The sequence below is a fragment of the Gossypium arboreum genome, chromosome 8 (genome assembly GCF_025698485.1).
Source record: "Gossypium arboreum isolate Shixiya-1 chromosome 8, ASM2569848v2, whole genome shotgun sequence".
In the NCBI taxonomy this organism is placed as follows: Eukaryota; Viridiplantae; Streptophyta; class Magnoliopsida; order Malvales; family Malvaceae; genus Gossypium; species Gossypium arboreum.
In genome coordinates, this window is record NC_069077.1 from 39,491,042 (window position 1) to 39,509,949 (window position 18,908).

At 34.6% G+C, this 18,908-nt stretch overlaps 1 protein-coding gene across 1 annotated transcript; it reads right to left on the reverse strand.

Annotated features, from left to right (window-relative positions):
• Positions 1-1,620: 1,620 nt before the first annotated feature.
• On the reverse strand, positions 1,621-2,475 carry LOC108469139 (dirigent protein-like). Its single transcript, XM_017770029.2, has one exon. The coding sequence runs from the start codon at positions 2,425-2,427 to the stop codon at positions 1,858-1,860; it is 570 nt and encodes a 189-aa protein (XP_017625518.1). The 5' UTR covers positions 2,428-2,475; the 3' UTR covers positions 1,621-1,857.
• Positions 2,476-18,908: the final 16,433 nt, after the last annotated feature.

Genomic DNA, 18,908 nt, shown 5'->3' on the forward strand with positions numbered 1-18,908 from the left:
TCCATGCCCTTAATAAAACAACGCTAAGTTCGATTTTTTAAGTTGTAAAGAATTTTTCTTTTATAAGAAACTGTAACTCATTTTTCATAATTAAAATTAAAAGAAAAGAAATTTTGCAATAAAATAAAATAAAATAAAATAATTTAATTTATCATAATATTTTTAATTTATACAACATACAAACAGAAGTAGTGGAAGATTGTATCGAATTTTGACAAATTGATTGTTAAATTAAATTTAAAATATTAAATTTAAAATATTAAATCAAACAACTAAGTTTTTGATCAACTAAGTTTTATATTTATTTTGTATATATAAATTAAATAAGAAATATAATGATTATTGTCTAATAAAAAGAGTTAGATTTAAATAAACTTATTTAAGGGTTTGAATATTTGAAGGTTAATCCAAAATTTTCAAGAGTTTAGAAAAAATATTAAGACCAAAAATGAGTTTGAGCAAAAGAAATTAAGCTTGTAATTAATATCAAATAAAAATTAAGCACATTATACTATCGTGTAAATATTAAAATATATATAAATTTTTACATTTAGAGTTTAAGGTTTAGATTTGTAGTATTGAAATATGTAATTAATAAATATTAAATAAAATATTTTTATTTTAAAAACAAAAAAAATGAGTAAATTCAAATAAACTTGAGTTAATCATTAACAAATATATAACAACTATGTATTGTACAAGACACCATACATAGGCCTAACTTGAATTTGGCCATCATCTCTAGATTTAAAACGAATCTCAACTTATGAATTTCTAATGTTTTTCTAAATTTATTTTTTGAATTCGATAGTTTTTTACTCAAGCTTAAATAGAAGACTAAATCAATAATTGTTTGAATATTTAACTATTAACCTAACTAAATCTTTGACAGTTTTTTTTATTCTATAAATTAAAACATATATGATGAATTGAATTATTTTATTTTATTTTTATAATAATAATTTATTTTCTATTAATCTAATCTTGACTCCATTAATATATAATTTAAACATGAATAAAAAAATTATTAAAAATGAATATAATTTTAATCGAGATTTTTTAGTATTTTTCAAATATCTATTTAACGTAATTGCCCTTTAAAATAATGTTATATCTAAAATTCTAATCTAGGTTTCCACTTGAAAATGCAATTAGTAGTTAAAATATTTGTCTTTTTACTTCCGCTTGGTTTTTGTATGGATAACTAGTTTAAGGAAAGCAGTTGGATTCCAAAGGAGTAGATCTTTTTCTCTGTTAATTGTGTTTCAGTTTAAAAAGCGATTATAAGAGAATTTATGCTAATTATATGGAGATTATAAGAAGATTTAATCACTCAAAGAAGGAGAGATTATAAGTTTGTTGAACTTTCACTTCTCGAATATTTATATCCAGGATTAAAAGCCACTGATCCAGCTTATGCATGTATTGCCACTACATTTTCATATTTGACTCTAATTTGCACTTTCAAACTTGCTTTATCTTTAAAATTTTAATAACAACTACTTTATCTCTTAATCACAAAAAAAAAAGGCTAAACGTTAAAGTGTTGAAAGAATAAGGAAGGTGAATCGAAATGGAAATTAAGAGTGTGCTAGTAATTTTTTAATAATACGTAAAAGATTTAATTTTATGTTGCATTATATTATTATTTTTTGATATAATGTTTAAAATTAAACATTAACATTCTTAATAGAATGATACACTCACTCGAATAATGTTAACTATATCTTAAATTGTATCTTAACTCAATTGACAATCACACATCGAAAAAAGAAAAAAATACAACTAAAGACGATATGAAAGTATGCCGCAAAACGAAAAACAAGATGAGAAAGCAGAAAGCAGCGGCATTAGTAGTTACCAACACTCAAATAATTTAATATAAACTTGGAGCCTAAAATAGACATCCCCTTCAACTGCATCAGTCGTCAAAGTGGCTATACCTCTGGCCATAAATAAATCCCCAGTGCCACCAATCACCGAGATGTCCCTTGTTTTGTTCAAAGTATCAGCCCCGGCAAAGATGATGGTACCCCTGTACTGAGTAGAGTTGAAAAAAAACGAAAACCCTAACCATGCTGTGAAATAATCTTTCCTATCATACAAATAAAAGCCTTGTGCACGTCCCACCGGGATCGAATGTAAATTATTGTCTAAGGTAATGGGATCGTCAAACACAACCACGTTACCAAAATGGTTTTTTCCAGCCAAGATTGTGCGGTTGCCCCAAGCAGGTGCGCCCACTATGGCTGAAGTTGCGTTTTTGGCGTTCTCCCCATTGTAAAGAATGTCGTGGAAGTAAAACACCATTTGTTTACAAGGCAACCGGGGCCCTGCTCGGGTTTTCTGCCTTTGAGTGGCGGAGGAACCTGAGAGGAAGAGGAGGAGAGAAAGCACAAGGGTTTCAATGACTCTTGTAGCACCCATTTCTCTTGTGATTTGGGGGATTAAGTGGCTATTCAAGGGCCAAAATATAGGGAGAGGGTGAGAGAGATTTATCATGTTTACTTAAGTAGATAAATCTTGTTTTAAACGTCATCTATTTATATATTAAATATACTGACACCAAAACAAAGTAGTAGGTTTTTCTTAATTTATATGTCAAACAAAAAGAATAAGTAATTGATGTTGCATGTCAATAGCTTAAAGCTCAGTATTTTAGTCCTGTAAATGATATCTCTTCTTGAATTTTTAATGTACTTAAAATACATATTTAAGTATCATGTGTAATCATAAGCAAAAATTTGTCACTTGAATCAATTTGATTCTTAGATTATTTTACTTTTAATTACTGTTAGTTTGCAAAAGAGAAATACAAATTTATCGTGTAGACCAAAAATCCCTAATAACATCTCAATTATATATCTAACACATGCAAAGTATCACGTTAGAATATAAACAGTAGATGGGGAGTTTAGTCCTTGGCCATTTTTTTCTCTTAACAATCTAATTGGGATATAATTAGGTTTTCTTTTGGTTTAGAACGTAAATGAACATTGGAAATTTGTGATTTAGTAAAAATGGGAAAATAACTTTTGGTTAACTAGCTAGTGGGTGCTCCAAACTTTCTTTAAACCTGAGTTTGATTAATTATTAATTAATTAAAACATAGTAAAGCTTGGATTTGAAGGAATTGTTGTTCGTAAGTAGATATATCTCACATTGGTTTAGTATAGGCTATTGAGAGAGTTTATATATAGCCTTACTTCTTATTTTTATTAAGTAATTGGGTTATAGGCCTAATTCATGAAAGTTGTTGTCGCTTGCTTGGCTAACACGTAAACTTATTTTTGGATAAAACTCTTATATTATTTTCCAAAAAATAATTTATTTAAAGAAACTTTATTTTTCCACCTTTTTTTACTGTTACACAAAATATATTTTTTTGACTGTTGCATAGAAATGGTGGGTTAGTTTTGTAACTGGCCTTATGATTTTTACTCTGTTTCCCTTGCTAATTACTATTTTACCTTTCTATTACTAGTATAAATAGAGATCTATTTTCCTTATTTTTCACACGAAAAGAAAAACATAGCAATCAGAAAACTCTTTTTTCCTCTTCGCTTCTTTTTTATTCCCTTCTAAAAGTCTATCTTTTCCCCTAAATTACATTAGAGGAAATTATGTCTAGGAGTTTGGATTTTAAGTAGGACCAAAAAACTTTCCTAGGAATTAATTCTAGTGTGATTTCCCTAAGAAAAGCAATACCAATTGTGTTTCACCTTCCTTATTTGAGTGTACGAATATTGAACCATTATGTTAACCATGGGGGACGACGTCTTCTACACAATTACACTGATCAGGGCAAATTTATTTCTAAGGCAATGGTTTTTCCATAGTGTAGTAAATGTTGATTTCTTAATTCTTGGTTTATTTTTCCAGTCAATGCTAATGAATTTGTTTTGCAGTAGTATATTTTCCAACAATTTAGGCACGAATTACTATTGTTTAAACATGGACCTGTTGTCAAATGTAGTAGTTAATTCAGGTTATTTCCGCACTTAAGGTGCTTGTTTTCTAGGCAATTTAGTATTTTTTATATTATGGTTCGGTATTTAGTAGTTATGATTAAATATTAGTAAAAGAAGTTTTTTTAACACAATTTGTGAGTGTTGTGACCTATTAGGCCGACATGGGCCTTAGGTAGTGCTAATAGGTGTAATTGATTGTGTAGGAATGTAACACCCCTTACCCGTATCCGTCGCCGGAACAGGGTATGAGGTATTAACAAATTATAGTATATACTATTAAATAAAACCCAACAAAAATATGGCGTGCAATTTGATCATGGATCAGTATAACATATGCCATTAATAATACAAACCAATTTCAAAGGCTTCGTACAAAATGATTAGTTTGATACTATAAGTAGTAATTTAAACCTAGACAATTATGACACGTAACAAAATAACTAAGTCTGCTATACGTGCCATATTTCAAAATGTTGAGTTCAGATACCAAGAGCATTGATAGTGCGGGCGGATCTTCTACGATCTCTAACTCCTGTGCTAGCTGGATGACACTATAAGAAAAAGGAGAGAAAAGAAAGTAAGCTTATAGCTTAGTAAGTAAGTATATAAATAACAAATAAGGAATCTAATATGTTTACAACATAACTCAATTATATTATATTTTTAATTTTACTATTTACTCGAATTTGATCAAGCTGTCCCTCCTGCGTCATTTTCACTAAATAAATCATAACTCGAGTTACGAAACTCGAAATTCAAATCCGTAAAATTTACCTGAATCTAGACTCATAAAAATTCTTATTAATTTTTTTCTATAATTTTTGGTTCAGCAAATTAGTACAGTTTATTAGTTAAAGTTTCCCCTGTTACACAGCTCAACTGATCTGGCCTCTGTTTACTACGAATTGAATTTCTCTCAGTACACAATTCAAATAACCATGAAACCTATTTCATTTAAAACTATACTCAATAAGGAATTTAGGAATATAAACTATATTTCTTAATTTGTTTTGTACAATTTTTAATTATTTTTCAAAGTTGGAACAGGGGATCACATAGTCATCCTGAGCAAGTCACACACAATTGTAAATATCTCAAAATATAGAATTCCTTTGATTGCTCTGTTTCTTTTATATGAAAATGGACTCATTAAGCTTTAATTTCACATCTCATTAAACCTTTAATTAAATTCCTTCTATTTTTGATGAATTTTCAAAATCACGTTACTGCTACTGTCCAAAACAGTTTTAATGCTAATTTCACTCTTTCACACATTCTTTATACTAACCTCTTTTTAACTTACATATATATATATATATACCACAAATCATTTTTACCACATTTCATACATCACAAGTGTAGGTCCATGACAACAATGTCACCACAAAACCATCCCGCTGAACAATTCAGATTAATCCTCAATACTTGATGGTTTCAGCACACAGCCCCACCATCATATTTCATTTAATTCGGCTCTCTTGTACACATGGTGAGTACTTAGTACCACTCATGCGACCTAGACGATTTGTCTCGTAGCTCTCTTGTCTACATGGTGTCCTTCACTTGGAATCACGCATGCGACCTAGCTACATTTATCTCTCACGTAGCTCTCTTGTCTACATGGGATACATCACGTATCACACATGTGACCTAGCTACTACATAGTATCTCGTAGCTTTCTTGTACACATGATGTGCACTAGGCACCATACATGTGACCTAGCTACGCTCCCTCTATTTTAGTCGATCTTTCCGAATGTTCAACCAGGATCTCTCTCTCTATTACTTATTTCCATTCTTCCAATAGTCGATTTATACTTCAACATCAGCTAGAATATATATATAATAGGCTGAAATATAAGAATTTAAATGAAATTAATGTATTATTTACATACAAACTTACCTCGGTGCAAAATATGGGAATTTTGCAATTTAGTCCAAAACTTTCTTCTTCCCCCGTTCGAGGTCGATTCCACACCTTTCTTGATCTATAACAACATATTTAGCTCATTTAACACTCGAACTATTTATTTTTAATCCAAAAATCATATTATACAAAAATTACATTTTTGCCCCCTAACTTTTATAAAATTACGATTTTTCCCCAAGGCTCGGAAATTTAATTTCAGCCCTTATTCTTATGTTTAATGACCTACTGATCATTTTTCTCTTCTATGGCAACATCAAATTCTCACTCTAACACATAGTTATGAACAATAGGTATTTTTATCGATTATGCCGTTTTGCTCGTTTTCGTTAAAAATCGCTTAGAAAAGATCGTTCTCCTAACTTCAAACATTCATATTCTACCATCAAACAACAAAATACATGCCTATCATTCATGGGTAAATTTTTAAACATAAACCCTAACTCGAAATAATGGTAGAAATAAGTAAACCGAGCTACGAGGATTTCAAAAATGTGAAGAACATTAAAAACGGGGCTTGAAATCACTTACTATGAAGCTTGAAAGTTGAAGAAACCCTAGCTATGGAGGAGAGAAATTTTTGGCAGCAAGTAATGAAGATGGTAACCAATTTTGTGTTATTTTTCCCATTTTATTTCATTTAATATACAAATGACCAAAATGCCCTTACTACTAAACTTTCAAAAAAATTCCCTCCATGTCCAACTTTTGTCCATAACTTAAGAATGGGTCAAATTGCTATTTAAGACCTCCTAGTTAATATCCCAAAGCAATTTCATACTAAAAACTTCTAAAACACGAGTTTTACAATTTATTCTATTTAGTCCCTAATCTCAACTTAAGCGCAAGAATGCACGTAATTTCATCACGAAATTTTCACGAAATCATGAAATCATATCATAAACCCAAAATAATTATAAAACAATTATTTCTATCTCGAATTTGTGGTCATGAAACCACTATTCCGATTAGGCCCTAATTCGGGTTGTCACAATTCTCCCCTTTAGAGATTTTCGTCCCGAAAATCTTACCGAGAAAGAGGTTCAGTACGCTTTCCTCATAGCTTCCTCGGGTTCCCACGTAGCCTCTTCTATCCCATGCACGTGCCACAATACTTTCACTAAGGCTATACTTTTATTCCTTAACTGTTTAATTTCTCGAGCCAAAATCTTTATTGGTTCCTCCTCATAGGTCATATCCGTTGAATCTCAATTTCATTGGAGAAATCACATGTGAAGGATCGAACGATAACGTCACAACATTGATACATGAAACACGTTATGAATTCTTTCTAACTCTGTGCGGTAAGGCCAACCGATATGCCACTGGTCCAATCCTCTCAGTAATCTCGTACGGCCCAATAAAACGCGGACTCAACTTGCCTTTTCGGCTAAATCTCAGAATCTTTTTCCATGGTGACACCTTCTAGAACACTTTATCACCCACCTGAAATTCAATCTCTTTTCTTTTTAAATTTGCATATGACTTTTGTCGATCTGAAGCAACTTTCAAGCAATCCCGAATTACTTTTATTTTCTCTTCGGTTTCTTTAACTAGATCAACTCCGTGAATCTGTTTCTCACTAAGTTCAGTCCAATATAAAGGAGTCTGACACTTACGACCATACAAGGCTTCGTACGGTGCCATTTGTATACTTGACTGATAACTGTTATTGTAGACAAATTGAATCAAAGATAGATATTTCTCCCAACTACCTCCAAATTCTAAGACACAGCATCTCAGCATATCCTCGAGTACCTGGATTACTCTTTCCGACTGACCATCTGTTTGTGGATGAAACGCGGTACTAAAGTTCAATTTTGTACCCAAAGCTTCTTGTAACTTTTTCCAAAATCTCGAGGTAAATCTTGGATCTCTATCTGATATTATAGACATAGGTACTCCGTGCAACCCCACAATTTCAGCAATATATAATTCGGCTAATTTATCAAGTGAGTAATCGGTACGTACTGGTATAAAGTAGGTTGACTTTGTTAATCTATCAACCACTACCCAGGCAGCATCCTTCTTTATAGGAGTCAAAGGCAAACCGGTTACAAAATCCATGGTAATCTTGTCCCATTTCCACTCAGGCACCATTACCAGTTGAAGTAATCCTGAAGGCACTTGATGTTTAGCTTTTACTTGTTGATAGATCAAACACTTGGTTACAAATTCAGAAATGTCCCTTTTCATACATGGCCACCAATACAACTTCTTTAAATCATTATACATTTTTGTGCTACCAGGTTGAACTGATAAACAACCACAGTGCGCCTCATGTAATATTTTCTGAATCAATTCATCGTTTTTCGGTACACATATCCTGTCTCGAAACATCAAACAGTCGTCTAGTCCAACTCGAAAATCTGAGTCGTAACCTGATTCGTATTAAGTGCTCTTGGTTCGCAACTCACTATCGTTCTTTTGACCATCACAAATCAACTGGAGAAATAACGATTTAGCCCTCATCTCTGCTTAGATTGACCCATCATCAGACAATGCTAACCACGTATTCATGGCTCTCAAAGTAAAAAGAAATTTCCTGCTCAAGGCTTCAGCAACTACATTTGCTTTTCCCGGATGATAATCAATCACTAGATCATAATCCTTTAATAATTCAAGCCGTCTCATTGTCATGATTCAAATCCTTTTGATTCATCAAATACTTCAAACTTTTGTGATCAGTAAAAATTCGGCATTTTTCACTATACAAATAATGTTGCCAAATCTTCAAGGCAAAGACAATAGCAGCCAATTCCAAATCATGTGTAGGATAGTTCTTCTCATGCAGTTTTAACTGTCTTGAAGCATAAGCTACCACTTTACCCTCTTGCATCAACACACATCCAAGGCCTGTCAATGATGTATCACTATAAATTACGAACTCCTTTCCTGGCTCGGGCTGTACTAAAATTGGTGCTTCAGTCAATCGTGCTTTCAACTTTTCAAAACTCTATTGACATTTATCAGTCCATTCAAACTTAACATTCTTTTGCAACAACTTAGTCATAGGAGAGGCAATCATCAAAAATCCCTCAACAAAACGTCTATAATACCCGGTTAAGCCTAAAAAGCTTCTAACCTCGGATACATTCTTTGGCGGTTTCCAATCAACGATCGCAGAAATCTTACTTGGATCCACCCGAATACCATCACCTGAGACTATATGTCCCAAAAATCCGACTTCACGAAGCCAGAACTCACTTTTACTAAACTTAGCAAACAGTTTCTTTTCTCTCAAGATCTGCAATATGGTTCTCAAGTGTTCGGCATATTCAGACTCATCCCGAGAATAAATTAGAATGTCATCTATAAACACTACTACAAACTTATCCAAATATGGCCGAAAGATCCGATTCATTAAGTCCATAAATATAGCTGGAGCATTTGTTAAGTCGAAAGGCATCACAAGAAACTCATAATGTCCATACCTTGTCCTAAAGGCGCTTTTCGGCACATCCGACTCCTTAACTCTCAACTGGTAGTAACCAGACCTCAAATCGATCTTTGAAAACACTGTGGCCCCCTTTAACTGATCGAATAAATCATCAATCCTCGGCAATGGGTACTTGTTCTTTATAGTCACCTTATTAAGCTAACGGTAATCAATGCAAAGTCCCATTGAACCATCCTTCTTCTTTACGAACAATACAGGAGCACTCCAGGGAAAGAAACTCGGTCTCACAAATCCCTTATCTGTTAGCTCCTGCAACTGAGCCTTCAATTCTTTAAATTCAGTCAGAGCCATTCTATATGGAGCAATTGAGATCGGTGCAGTACTCGGCAACAAATCAATGGCAAAATTTATCTCTCTGTTTGGAGGCAACCCAGGCAATTCCTCTGGAAATACATCCGGAAACTCACAGACTATCGGTCTGATTCAAACTTCATTGAGGCAACTCAAGATTCATTACATAAGCCAGATAAGCTTCACACCCTTTCCTCATGTATTTTTGTGCAGACATGTGCGAAATCACCATAGGCAATTTATTTGATTCATCTGTTTCAACCCACAGAATTTCTCCATTTTCACATTTCAACTCTAGTGTTTTTTGTTTACAATCTACCTTGGCATCATACAATGTCAACCAGTCCATTCCCAAGATAACGTCAAACTCATCAAATGGTAACAGCATCAAATTAGCCGGAAAACAGTGACCTTGAATCATTAATGGACAATTCTTGCAAATCTTGTCAACTAGCACATATTGGCCTAAGGGGTTCGACACTTTAATCGTAAACTCGAGAAACTCAACAGCAACTTTTTATTAGATACTAAATTCATGCAAATATAGGAATGAGTGGACCGGGATCAATCAATGCAATAACAATAGTATCATGAAGAGAAAATGTACCAAGAATGACATCGGAGATGATGCATCTTCTCGAACACGTATAGCATAAGCTCTAGCAGTGCTCTAGCTTCCGATCTTGCATTGAATCTTTCATCGCAGATTCTATCGCTAGTCCTACCTCCAGTATTTCTCGGTGGTCTACCTCTACTAGCGGTGGTATTCTGTCTAGCACTTTGAAATCTTTCTTCTTTAACTTTCTCCGGACAGTCTCCAATAAAATGCTCGAGAGAACCGCACCTGAAACAAGCTCACTCAATTTACCTGAATTCAAATCCGTAAAATTTACCTGAATCTAGACTCATAAAACTTCTTATTAATTTTTTTCTATAATTTTGGGTTCAGCAAATTAGTACAGTTTATTAGTTAAAGTTTCCCCTATTACACAGCTCAACTGATCTGGCCTCTGTTCACTACGAATTGAATTTCTCTCAGTACACAATTCAAATAACCATGAAACCTGTTTCATTTATAACTATACTCAATAAGGAATTTAGGCATATAAATATAACTATATTTCTTAATTTTTTTTGTACAATTTTTAATGAGTTTTCAAAGTTGGAACAGGGGATCACATAGTCATCCTGAGCAAGTCACACACAATTGTAAATATCTCAAAATATAGAATTCCTTTGGTTTCTCTGTTTCTTTTATATGAAAATAGACTCATTAAGCTTTAATTTAACATCTTATTAAACCTCTAATTAAATTCCTTCTATTTTTGATGAATTTTCAAAATCACGTCACTGCTACTGTCCAAAACAGTTTTAATGCTAATTTCACTCTTTCACACATTCTTTACACTAACCTCTTTTTAACTTACATATATATATATATATATATATATATATATATACCACAAATCATTTTCACCACATTTCATACATCACAAGTGTAGGTCCATGACAACAATGTCACCACAAAACCATCCTGTTGAACAATTGGATTAATCCTCGATACTTGATGGTTTCAGACACACCCCCACCATCATATTTCATTTAATTGGCTCTCTTGTACACATGGTGAACACTTAGTACCACTCATGCGACCTAGCCGATTTGTCTCGTAGCTCTCTTGTCTACATGGTGTCCTTCACTTGGAATCACGCATGCGACCTAGCTACATTTATCTCTCACGTAGCTCTCTTGTCTACATGGGATACATCCCGTATCACACATGTGACCTAGCTACTACATAGTATCTGTTAGCTTTCTTGTACACATGATGTGCACTCGGCACCATACATGTGACCTAGCTACGCTCCCTCTATTTTAGTCGATCTTTCCGAATGTTCAACTGGGATCTCTCTCTTTATTACTTATTTCCATTCTTCCAATAGTCAATTTATACTTCAACATCCGCTAGTATATATATATAATAGGCTGAAATATAAGAATGTAAATGAAATTAATGTATTATTTACATACAAACTTACCTCGGTGCAAAATATGGGAATTTTGCAATTTAGTCCAAAATTTTCTCCTTCCCCCGTTCGAGGTCGATTCCACGCCTTTCTTGATCTATAACAACATATTTAGCTCATTTAACACTCGAACTATTTATTTTAATCCAAAAATCATATTATACAAAAATTACATTTTTTCCCCCTAACTTTTACAAAATTACAATTTTTCCCCAAGGCTCAGAAATTTAATTTCAGCCCTTATTCTTATGTTTAATGACCTACTGATCATTTTTCTCTTCTATGGCAACAACAAATTCTCACTCTAACACATAGTTATGAACAATAGGTATTTTTATCGATTATCTTGCTTTGCTCGTTTTCGTTAAAAATCGCTTAGAAAAGATCGTTCTCCTAACTTCAAACATTCATATTCTACCATCAAACAACAAAATACATGCCTATCATTCATGGGTAAATTTTTAAACATAAACCCTAACTCGAAATAATGGTAGAAATAAGTAAACTGAGCTACGAGGATTTCAAAAATGTGAAGAACATTAAAAACGGGGCTTGAAATCACTTACTATGAAGCTTGAAAGTTGAAGAAACCCTAGCTATAGAGGAGAGCAATTTTCGGCAGCAAGTAATGAAGATGATAACCAATTTTGTGTTATTTTTCCCATTTTATTTCATTTAATATGCAAATGACCAAAATGCCCTTACTACTAAACTTTCAAAAAAATTCCCTCCATGTCCAACTTTTGTCCATAACTTAAGAATGGGTCAAATTGCTATTTAAGACCTCCTAGTTAATATCCCAAAGCAATTTCATACTAAAAACTTCTAAAACATGAGTTTTACAATTTATTCTATTTAGTCCCTAATCTCAACTTAAGCGCAAGAATGCATGAATTTCATCACGAAATTTTCACGAAATCATGAAATCATATCATAAACCCCAAAATAATTATAAAACAATTATTTCTATCTCAGATTTGTGATCACAAAACCACTATTCCAATTAGGCCCTAATTTGGGGTGTCACAATTCTTCCCCACTTTAGAGATTGTCGTCCCCAAAAATCTTACCGGTAAAGAGGTTCGGGTACTGTTTCCTCATAGCTTCCTCAGGTTCCCACGTAGCCTCTTCTATCCCATGCCTGTGCCACAATACTTTCACTAAGGCTATACTTTTATTCCTTAACTGTTTAATTTCTCGAGCCAAAATCTTTATTGGTTCCTCCTCATAGGTCATATCCGGTCGAATCTCAATTTCTGTTGGAGAAATCACATGTGAAGGATCAGAACGATAACGTCACTACATTGGTACATGAAACACGTTATGAATTCTTTCTAACTCTGCCGGTAAGGCCAACCGATATGCCACTAGTCCAATCCTCTCAGTAATCTCGTACGTCTTAATAAAACGCGGACTCAACTTGCCTTTTCGGCTAAATCTCAGAATCTTTTTCCATGGTGACACCTTCAAGAACACTTTATCACCCACCTGAAATTCAATCTCTTTTCTTTTTAAATCTGCATATGACTTTTGTTGATCTGAAGCAGCTTTCAAGCAATCCTGAATTACTTTTATTTTCTCTTCGGTTTCTTTAACTAGATCAACTCCGTGAATCTGTTTCTCACTAAGTTCAGTCCAATATAAAGGAGTCTGACACTTACGACCATACAAGGCTTCGTACGGTGCCATTTGTATACTTGACTGATAACTGTTATTGTAGGCAAATTCAATCAAAGATAGATATTTCTCCCAACTACCTCCAAATTCTAAGACACAGCATCTAAGCATATCCTTGAGTACCTGGATTACTCTTTCCGACTGACCATCTGTTTGTGGATGAAACGCGGTACTAAAGTTCAATTTTGTACCCAAAGCTTCTTGTAACTTTTTCCAAAATCTCGAGGTAAATCTTGGATCTCTATCGATATTATAGACATAGGTACTCGTGCAACCTCACAATTTCAAAGAATATATAATTCACTAATTTATCAAGTGAGTAATCGGTACGTCTTGGTATAAAGTGGGCTGACTTTGTTAATCTATCAACCACTACCCGAAAAGATCCTTCTTTTAAGATTCAAAGGCAAACCGGTTACAAAATCCATGGTAATCTTGTCCCATTTCCACTCGAGCACCATTACCAGTTGAAGTAATCTCAAGGCACTTGATGTTTAGCTTTTACTTGTTGATAGATCAAACACTTGGTTACAAATTCGAAATGTCCTTTTCATACATGGCCACCAATACAACTTCTTTAAATCGTTATACATTTTTGTGCTACGGGGTGAATCGATAAATGACCACCGTATGCCTCATGTAATATTTTCGAATCAATTCATCGTTTTTGGTACATATCCCTGTCTCAAAACATCAAATATCGTCGGTCCAACTCGAAAATCGAGTTAAAACCTGATTCGCATTGAGTTCTCTTGGTTCGCAACTCACTATCGTTCTTTTGAGCATCACAAATCAACTGGAGAAATAACGGTTTAGCCCTCATCTCTGCTTAGATTGACCCATCATCAGACAATGCTAACCCCGTATTCATGGCTCTCAAAGTAAAAAAGAAATTTCCTGCTCAAGGCTTCAGCAACTACATTTGCTTTTCCCGGATGATAATCAATCACTAGATCATAATCCTTTAATAATTCAAGCCATCTCCGCTGACGCAGATTCAAATCCTTTTGATTCATCAAATACTTCAAACTTTTGTGATCAGTAAAAATTCAGCATTTTTCACCATACAAATAATGTCGCCAAATCTTCAAGGCAAAGACAATAGCGGCCAATTCCAAATCATGTGTAGGATAGTTCTTCTCATGCGCTTTAAGCGTCTTGAAGCATAAGCTACCACTTTACCCTCTTGCATCAACACACATCCAAGGCACATCAATGATGTATCACTATAAATTATGAACTCCTTTCCTGCTCTGGTCGTACTAAAATTGATGCTTGATCAATCGTGCTTTCAACTTTTCAAAACTCGCTAATATTTATCAGTCCATTCAAACTTAACATTCTTTTGTAACAACTTAGTCATAGGAGAGGCAATCATCGAAAATCCCTCAACAAAACGTCTATAGTACCGGCTAAGCCTAAAAGCTTCTAACCTCGGATACATTCTTTGGCGGTTTCCAATCAACGATCGCAAAATCTTGCTTGGATCCACCGAATACCATCACCGGACTATATGTCCCAAAAATCCGACTTCACGAAGCCAGAACTCACTTTTACTAAACTTAGCAAACAGTTTCTTTTCTCTCAAGATCTGCAATATGGTTCTCAAGTGTTCGGCATGTTTAGACTCATCCCGAGAATAAATTAGAATGTCATCTATAAACACTACTACAAACTTATCCAAATATGGCAGAAAGATCCGATTCATTAAGTCCATAAATATAGCTGGAGCATTTGTTAAGCCGAAAGGCATCACAAGAAACTCATAATGTCCATACCTTGTCCTAAAGGCGGTTTTTGGCACATCCGACTCCTTAACTCTCAACTGGAGCACCCCAGGAACAATACAGGAGCACCCCAGGGAAAGAAACTCGGTCTCACAAATCCCTTATCTGTTAACTCCTGCAACTGAACCTTCAATTCTTTTAATTCAGTCGGAGCCATTCTATATGGAGCAATTGAGATCAGTGCAGTACCCGGCAACAAATCAATGGCAAACTCTATCTCTCTTTTTCGGAGGCAACCCAGGTAATTCCTCTGGAAATACATCCGGAAACTCACAGACTATCGGTACTGATTCAAACTTTAGTTGAGGTAACTCAATATTCATTACATAAGCCAGATAAGCTTTACACCCTTTCCTCATGTATTTTTGTGCAGACATGTGCGAAATCACCATAGGCAATTTATTTGATTCATCTGTTTCAACCCACAGAATTTCTCTATTTTCACATTTCAACTCTAGTGCTTTTTGTTTACAATCTACCTTGGCATCATAGAATGTCAACCAGTCCATTCCCAAGATAACGTCAAACTCATCAAATGGTAACAGCATCAAATTAGCCAGAAAACAGTGACCTTGAATCATTAATGGGCAATTCTTGCAAACCTTGTCAACTAGTACATATTGGCCTAAGGGGTTCGACACTTTAATCGTAAAATCAGTAAACTCAACAGGCAACTTTTTATTAGATACTAAATTCATGCAAATATAGGAATGAGTGGACCCGGGATCAATCAATGCAATAACAATAGTATCATGAAGAGAAATGTACCATAATGACATCGGAGATGATGCATCTTCTCGGCACGTATAGCATAAGCTCTAGCAGTGCTCTAGCTTCGATCTTGCCATTGAATCTTTCATCGCAGCTTTCTTGCTAGTCCCACTTCGAGATTTCTCGGTGGTCTACCTCTACTAGCGGTGGTATTCTGTCTAGCACTCTGAAATCTTTCTTCTTTAACTTTCTCCAGACAGTCTCTAATAAAATGCTCGCGAGAACTGCACCTGAAACAAGCTCACTCAGTTCCCCAACACTCACCATAATGTTGCCTGCCACTTTACTGACACTCGGACTTTCTAGGTCGCACATTACCCATACTTGCCACCGAAGTAGCTTGAGCTTTAGACCCCGAATATGCTCTACCACGATCTCTGTGTGAATCCCCAGTTGAAACTGTCATTTGAGGGTTTGTCTCTTTGGACCTCTTTGATTAAGATTGAAATGGCTTGCTTATCGGCCTTTTTTCTGGCATCTCGAGCCTCAATAGCAGCTTTTCTTCTTTCTTTGTTCAATTCTTCGGCTTTAAGAGCTCGATCAACCAATACTACAAATTCTTTCAACTCCAACATTCCTACAAGCACTTTAATGTCCTCATTTAGCCCATCTTCAAACCTTCGCACATAATGGCCTCGGTGGACACACATTCCACAGGCATACTTGTTGAGTCTCACAAATTCGCGTTCATACTACGCCACGGACATCTTGCCTGCTTCAATTCAAGGAACTCCTTCCGTTTTTATCAATAAATCGCTGACTTATGTATTTCTTTCTAAATTCTTCTGGAAGAAATCCCAAGTAACTCTTTCTTTTGGCACCATGCTACCAAAGTCTTCCACCGGTGGTAGGTCAATCTCTCAAAAGTGATACAACACACTTTAAGCACTCCTCGGGTGTACATGAGAGCTCACCAAATACACGGGTAGAATTTTCAAGCCAGAATTCCGCTTTCTCATGATCATCATCAATCTTTGCTCTAAACTCTTCGGCCCCTTGTTTTCGAATCTTGTCAACCGGAGGCTTGTTCATTCTTACCAAATCTATGCCTTGAGTAGCCACAGGAATCGTCTGAGGTATAGGAGGGGGTGGAGGAGGTTGAGCATTTGGATTTGCTCGAATGAATTCAGTATACCAATTGTTCATCATTTGGAGAAAGGTATCCCGAGCCTCATCTCCCTGTCTCAATGTCTCAGGTCTACTTTCCACAGGCGCGGTCCCTTGCGCGGGAGTCGGCGCATTACTAGCAGCATCATCAGCCGCAGTTCCTTCAAGATCCATTACTATATTAAAACAAAACACAGTTTAGAATAATCAGGAGTCACCACACTATCACAATATTTTTATGGCATGTATAACTAGACTTTTACACACACTTTATTAGTCCGAGAACTGACTAAACCATAGCTCTGATACCACTAAATGTAACACCCCTTACCCGTATCCGTCGCCAGGACAGGGTACGAGGTATTAACAAATTATAGTATATACTATTAAATAAAACTCAACTAAAAAATGGCGTGCAATTTGATCATGGATCAGTATAACATATGCCATTAATAATACAAACCAATTTCAAAGGCTTCGTACAAAATGATTAGTTTGATACTATAAGTAGTAATTTAAACCTAGACAATTATGACACGTAACAAAATAACTAAGTCTGCTATACATGCCATATTTCAAAATGTTGAGTTCAGATACCAAGAGCATTGATAGTGCGGGCGGATCTTCTACGATCTCTAACACCTGTGCTAGCTAGATGACACTATAAGACAAAGGAGAGAAAAGAAAGTAAGCTAATAGCTTAGTAAGTAAGTATATAAATAACAAATAATATATAAATAACAAATAAGGAATCTAATATGTTTACAACATAACTCAATTATATTATATTTTTAATTTTACTGTTTACTCCAATTTGATCAAGTTGTCCCTCCTACATCATGATCACTAAATAAATCATAACTCGAGTTACGAAACTTGAAATTCAAATCCGTAAAATTTCCCTGAATCTAGACTCATAAAAATTCTTACTAATTTTTTTCAATAATTTTTGGTTTAGCAAATTAGTACAGTTTATTAGTTAAAGTTTCCCCTATTACACAGCTCAACTGATCTGACCTCTGTTCACTACGAATTGAATTTCTCTCAGTACACAATTCCAATAACTATGAAACATGTTTAATTTAAAACTAGACTCAATAAGGAATTTAGGTATACAAATTATATTTCTTAATTTGTTTTGTTCAATTTTTAATGATTTTTAAAAGTTGGAATAGGGGATCACATAGTCATCCTGAGCAAGTCACACACAATTGTAAATATCTCAAAATATAGAATTCCTTTGCTTGCTCTGTTTCTTTTATATGAAAATAGACTCATTAAGATTTAATTTTACATCTCATTAAACCTCTAATTAAATTCCTTCTATTTTTCATAAATTTTCAAAATCACGTCACTGCAACTGTCCAAAATAGTTTTAATGCTAATTTCACTCTTTCACACATTCTTTACACTAACCTCTTTTTAACTTACATATATATATATATATATATATATATATATATACCACAAATCATTTTCACCACATTTCATACATCACAAGTGTAGGTCCATGACAACAATGTCACCACAAAACCATCCCGTGGAACAATTCGGATTAATCCTCGATACTTGATGGTTTCAGCACACAGCCCCACCATCATATTTCATTTAATTCGGCTCTCTTGTACACATGGTGAACACTTAGTACCACTCATGCGACCTAGCCGATTTGTCTCGTAGCTCTCTTGTCTACATGGTGTCCTTCACTTGGAATCACGCATGCGACCTAGCTACATTTATCTCTCACGTAGCTCTCTTGTCTACATGGGATACATCCCGTATCACACATGTGACCTTGCTACTACATAGTATCTCGTAGCTTTCTTGTACACATGATGTGCACTCGGCACCATACATGTGACCTAGCTACGCTCCCTCTATTTTAGTTGAT